The sequence below is a fragment of the Gracilinanus agilis genome, chromosome 2 (assembly GCF_016433145.1).
Source record: "Gracilinanus agilis isolate LMUSP501 chromosome 2, AgileGrace, whole genome shotgun sequence".
Taxonomy (NCBI): Eukaryota; Metazoa; Chordata; class Mammalia; order Didelphimorphia; family Didelphidae; genus Gracilinanus; species Gracilinanus agilis.
In genome coordinates this window covers 193108832-193114962 of record NC_058131.1, presented here as the reverse complement: position 1 = coordinate 193114962, position 6131 = coordinate 193108832, and the positions used below count along the sequence as shown (strand labels likewise).

The 6131-nt window shown below is 34.2% G+C and overlaps 1 protein-coding gene across 1 annotated transcript in view; it reads left to right on the top strand.

Annotated features, from left to right (window-relative positions):
• Nucleotides 1-2095, top strand: part of ARHGEF10 (Rho guanine nucleotide exchange factor 10) — a 249896-nt gene extending 247801 nt beyond the window's left edge. Inside the window, exon 30 of the mRNA XM_044663602.1 lies at nucleotides 118-2095. Within this exon, the coding sequence (XP_044519537.1) occupies nucleotides 118-638 (521 nt within the window). The 3' untranslated portion in view covers nucleotides 639-2095. The remainder of the gene's footprint in view (nucleotides 1-117) is intronic.
• The last annotated feature ends 4036 nt before the right edge of the window (nucleotides 2096-6131 follow it).

The window sequence follows — 6131 nt, the reverse complement described above, 5'->3', positions numbered from 1 at the left end:
AAAGAAAGAAAGAAAAAGGAAGAAAGAAAGAAAGAAAGAAAGAAAGAAAGAAAGAAAGAAAGAAAGAAAGAAAGAAAGAAAGAAAGGAAATAAATAAAATATGTGTTTCCCCCGCAGGCAGAGGGATGGTTTCCTACCATGCACACAACGGCCCTGTGAAATTTCTTGTTATGGCGACAGCTTTAAACAAGAAGAACCACGGTCACTCCAGGAACAGCCTGCTTCCCCACGCTGAAGCCCAGGATGAAGACCAGAAGGACCTCCTTCCCAACGAGCTATCGGGCTCTTGTCTGAGTCAGAGCACCCCTGACAGCGCGGTTTGGTTAGGGGACTCAGCGGGATCCATCACCCAAAAAAGCGACCTGTCGTCATCCTCTGGATCGCTCACCTTGTCTCATGGATCCAATTCTCTGGAGCACGGACCAGAAGATAGCACCATTTATGAGCTCTTAAAAGATCCAAATATTGCACTTAATAAAGGGAAGAGCCACCAATTTAAGAAAAGCAAGGCAAGTTCAGTATTAGTCATCTGCGGAGGACAGGGGCATCGAAGGGTGAATAAAAAAGCCAAGCAACAACGCCAAGACGAGCTGGCTTCTTCTGTTATGGTCTGGCAGATTCCTCTATTAAATATATAAAAGTGAGGATGGCCAATTCTACAGTCATCGAATCTTCAACTGAAGAAATGATTGAACTAAATCATAGAATATATGATTTAGACTGTATCACTTTGGCGTGTATGGGGAGGGGAAGCACAGTATTTAGGGAAAACATGTGCAATATAGTAGTGGCGACGACTCAGTCAGTTTGCCAACTTTATTCTCTGCTGCAGAATTGGGATTACAAGCACTACAGAAACAAGTTTCAAAGTTAAAGCATTTTTTTTTTTTGTAATTTGAAAAGTACAAGAAATGTGTGCCCGTTTTTCATTTTTATATTTTGCTACTGTAGCACATACCCTAAAGTGCTAAACTGGTCATATTGATTGATCCTTTTCAAAGCTCTTCTGATATAATCAACCTAAAGACATTCTCAAACTAAGAATTCGGGCTTGCTAAAAATTCAGCATATGGGATAGTGCAAGAAGACATTAGGTTAACAATTCTTGAAACACCATCTTTTCAAATGTGCAATTTTATTTATGTTTTCTTTTATATATTTCAGAGTAAAATTTGTAACTGTTAGAAAAGGCAGGGAACACATATCAGTTCAGTTGCTCTTGTTTGCTTTCGTAAGTCAGCTATTTTCCCCAAAGTGATATCATGCATGTTTTGTATATTTTAACAAAGTAGCATTTTATATTACACATTTCTCAATAAAAATTTGAGGTGAAAATTGTATTTGATGTATAATCTATAATGATATTCCATAAAAAGAGCATGTTTTAAAACAAAATGTTCAGCAAGTAAATAACCTTCAGACAGCTACTACTAGACAACATATTGTACACAGAATCCTGTGTACTTGCAGTGTTATAAGAAATATAGTGTAGAAAAATTGTTAGCTATTCCTTTCGCAGGGTTTCTAGCATCCACCAAACTTGGTTCAACATAACTATTTCTCTGTTCAGACTGAATATTCATTCTGAAGGACTCTTGGTGCTAGCTTTTGTGTATACTTCATTGCTGGCAGTGGGGCATCAGCCAAGAAAACTGACACCTTTTTCCCATTTTCTGCAAAATGCACTAGTTGTATTCTGCAGTTGTATAGCCAACTATGCCATGTTGAGATACATGAGTAATGTGTGATTTACATTTCATTCAAGACTGTATATATGTCAATATTTTACTTGCGAAAGAAGCAAATAACTAATGGAAATATTCATTTGAAATCAATTTCTGGGCACTTTACAGATTTTTTTAATTCTACTTTTATGATATAGAGAAATATTTTCTAAGGTTCATCCACATTCCTATGAAAATAATGTTTTAATCTCTCTTAAGCTTTCTAAACTGTTAGCTGCTATCTGGTTTGATAAATAAAACCTGACTTTTACTTAGAAACAATAATATTATGGTTGCTTAATTTTTAGAAAATTCATTGGGGAGATGATATCTTTTGGGGCAAGGGATTACCGATCATATATTGTCATAAATAAAAGATTTCTTTTTTTATGCAGTGCTACATCATGCTTTAAATTAAGAGATATTAAGGAGCTTCAAAGACATGTTTACACTGACCACTTTTCACTAATTTTAATTAAAGTGAAGTTTTGGTAATTCAAAAACTATAAAATGTTACATGTTACAGAAAATTTCTAAAGCAAATGAAAGTTGAAATATTTGAAAGAATATTATCACAGAATTTTAGAGCAAGAAGGGACCCCACAGAGTTCTTATGGTTTTTTCCCATTCCTAGCTAACACCAAAAAGCAACTCAAAATTTTCATTGCCTAAATGAAATGAAAGTTTTGACATTTTTTTTATTTCAACCATGTTATTTAAAAGATTTCCAGGTCTTCAACAGTATTCGTTATCTCCAAAGCATAGCATAAGCCATCAAAATGTGCTTACGCAATCATTATTTATGTTTTAAAAGTATAAAATTTAATTTAAATTAATTTAAATTTAAAGTATAAAAAGCATAAAAGTATACAATTTAATTTAAATTAATTTAAAATTTAAAAGTATAAAATTAAGATTTCATTTGTTTTTGTGCAATTTGACAATGTTTTCTAGAGGAAACGATATAACATTCACATGAATTTCTCAGTTTATCTGTTTTAGTTTCTAGATATTTATTTAATGTTTTTTCTGGTTTCCATATATTTTGGTTGATTTTTAAATACTTTATATTAAAATGTGTATAAACATAAGTATATGTGTCTGTGCATATACTTATATACATGCACATACATACACACACAAGCGATCTTCCTCAAACTCTCTTCCTCAAACTCTCCCTTCCTCCATGGGATCTTTGTTTTGTATTTGATTTTTAAAAAACCTCTTATTTCCTGATGAACATAATCTTGCCAATTATTTCTAGACAAAATGGAATATGTACCACATCCCACGTACACTATATAACAGATGCAATATTATGTATTATTCACTTTAGTTTGAGGAGCTATATTAACAGTAATGGCATACATTTAAATTCCAAGTGAAGAATATGACATTATCTATGTAAGTGCATATTCTTTCCTGGGATCCCATGGGAAGCTGGATCCATAAAACACAGCCCTGAATAATGAGCACTTAAGTTAGTTAAGTCATTTAATCTGATGTGAAAAATTAAGATAGAAAACATTCATTCATCCATTTTTCAGTGAATTTGGAGATTTCACTCAAGCACTTCTACAACTCTTTGTTTCAGTAGATAGATGGATGGATAGAGCATTTATTAAGCACTTACTATGTGCCAGGTGCTGGGCTAAGTGTTAGAAATATATACAAATACAAGCAAGCAAAATAGTCTCAGCCTGCAAAAGAAATTATATTCTAATAGGAGAAGAGAAGATAACACTTAATTGGGCACAGGAAAGGAGAGGAAAAGGGACTTGGTCGGGGTGGGATGTTAAGAATGGAGACCTCATTTCAAGTAAGCTAGGAATTATTCTTCAACTGTCTCTTTCAGATTTTTTGGATGCACTACAATAATCCTCTTACATACCTTGCAGCTTTCCCTTCCCAGTCTCCCTCCAGTCCTTGAATTTTTCACTCACACTACTATTTTTGTAATATTAAGTAGAATAATATGGTTATTTACTAAATATTCCCCTTGGTAAGCTCCTTATATCCTAGACATGGCTCAAGTTGAGAACTTTTCTGATTTATATTCATCATGTATCCAATGAGTTGAAATGACCATAAAATAATAACTAATGCCAAAGAATGTGATCATTTAAATATACAAAGAAGCATGGAAAAAAAGAATTACTTATTTTTAAAACTCAATTAAAATTAGATCTTTTAAAAAGTATATGCTAAATTTGACATGACATTTATGATATTTTTATTTCTTTTCCCGAATTTCCTTTTTATGTTTCTGTGTATTTTATAAGCACCATCACTCTACCGTTCCTCCAATAATCTATCCTCAGTACACCATCCCCTCATACAAATACAAAAACAAAAAACCTCCTTTCGTTGTCATCGATAAACATAGTCAAACAAAACAGACCCACATGTTAATTTGTATCCAGAAATGTATTTCTCATTTTTTACTTCTATCACTTCTCTCTCAAGAAATGGGAGGTATGATCATTAGTCTTCTGAAAGCATGGTTTTCATTGCTTTCATCAGTGTTTAAGTCTTTCGAGGTCATAAACCATTTTCTAAAGTTGTTTTCTTTTGAAATCTGCCTTTATCTTCAGAAGCTCCCACCTTCACTGACCCAGATCTCATGTCCATGTATTTATAATCAATCAACAAATATTATTGATTGTCCATAAAATTCTAATCAACCAATAGTAATTGTTAAATGCCTACTATGTGTTCAGTGCTAGATATATAAGGAAAAATTAAAGTAGCCCCTTCCTTCAAAGTGTTTTCATTCTAATGGGAGAGACAATAGACATACATATAGCTATATTTAATTTTTTAACTTTCCCGTTATTGCTAAGGGAACCAATTTTAGATATACACAGTTATCTAAATCTTTTGACATACTTAATATAGATAGTGGGCAACCCTAAGAAGAGAAGGAACTAGCAAGTAGGAGGACCAGTAAAGATCTTCTTAAAAAAGCCTTTAAGGCTCCATGATGATGAATTTTGTGGGAAGCCAGGGGTTCTAAGAGGTGGTGGTGAGGAGGAAGGGAACCATCTCTGCGTGGGGACAGCCTATGTAAAGTCTTTGAGGTAAAAAAGGATATGCCATGTGTGAAGAGCAAGTATATCAGTGTAGCTAAACTACATCATGCTTAGAGGGGAGTAATGTAAGAAAAGTGGAAAGATATTCAGGAGGCAGAGCTGTAAAAGCTTTAAGTACCAGAATAAAAGTTTGATGCTCAACGTAATAGGGAGTCACTGGGGTTTATTGATTGAGGGGTTGGGTTAGAAGGTGACATGACCAGGTCTAGACTGGGAAAATGACTTGGCAGTTGTGTGGAGGTGGATTAGAATAAGGAGAGATTTCAATGGAGAGACCATTTACAGAGCTGTTGCTCTAGTCTGGGCAAGAAGTTAAGACAGTTTTGAATTAAGGTGGTGATTGTGTGAGGGAAGAAGGGATATATAGGAGAGGTATTCTGGGGCTAGAAATCTCAAAATTTGGCAAGTCATTGAAAATATGAGATAGTGAGGAATTTAGGATAACACGAAAAAGTTCTAACTGGAAGGATGTTGGTACCCTTAAAAATAATAAGGGAATCTGAAAGAGGGAGAGTCTTTAGGGTACCTAATAGTTTTATTTTGAAGATGCTTATAGAATGGGCAGTAACAAGCCTGGAGTCAAACAGACTCATATTTGCAGATTCAAACCTGTCCTCAGACACTTAATAGCTTGGTGACTCTGGACAAATCATTTAACCCTGTTTGCTTCAGTTTTCTCATCTGTAAAATGAGCCAGAGAAGCAAATGGCAAACTGTTTCAGTATCTTTGCCAAGGAAACCCCAAATGGGGTCATGAATTGTTGACACGACTGAAAAAAACTTGACAACAACAGAATATCTGGTTAGAAACATTCAATAAATAGTTCGTGATATTTCCTAATAGAACTCAGGAGACTACCTGAATCACAATATTCCCATATGAATGACCAGACATGGGTTATGCTTATCAGTTTTCATTGGTCTTGGGAAGTCATCCCTTAAGTCCTGGATATGTATCCTAGATATATCAATATCAAAATAAAAATAAACACATACTCCTCTTAATTTTATTGATTCTGTTTGGTAATTTCCTGCTCCCATTTATTCTATTTATAGCTTGCTTTGTCTATATTTGTTTGTTGTTTCTCCCATTAGATTATAAATTTTTTGTGGGCAGGGACTGTTTTTTGCTTCTTTTTTTATTCCCAGAGCTTAGTACACAGTGCCTACAACATAGCAGACACTTAATAATTGTTTATTGATTGATTGTGTGAGTATTAAAGATTATCTTGTTTGTCATGTAGATCAAGACCTAATTTGATACCCCTCAGCAGGGAGTTGGGAAACACTATGAACCACTTTTCTTCCTCTGACC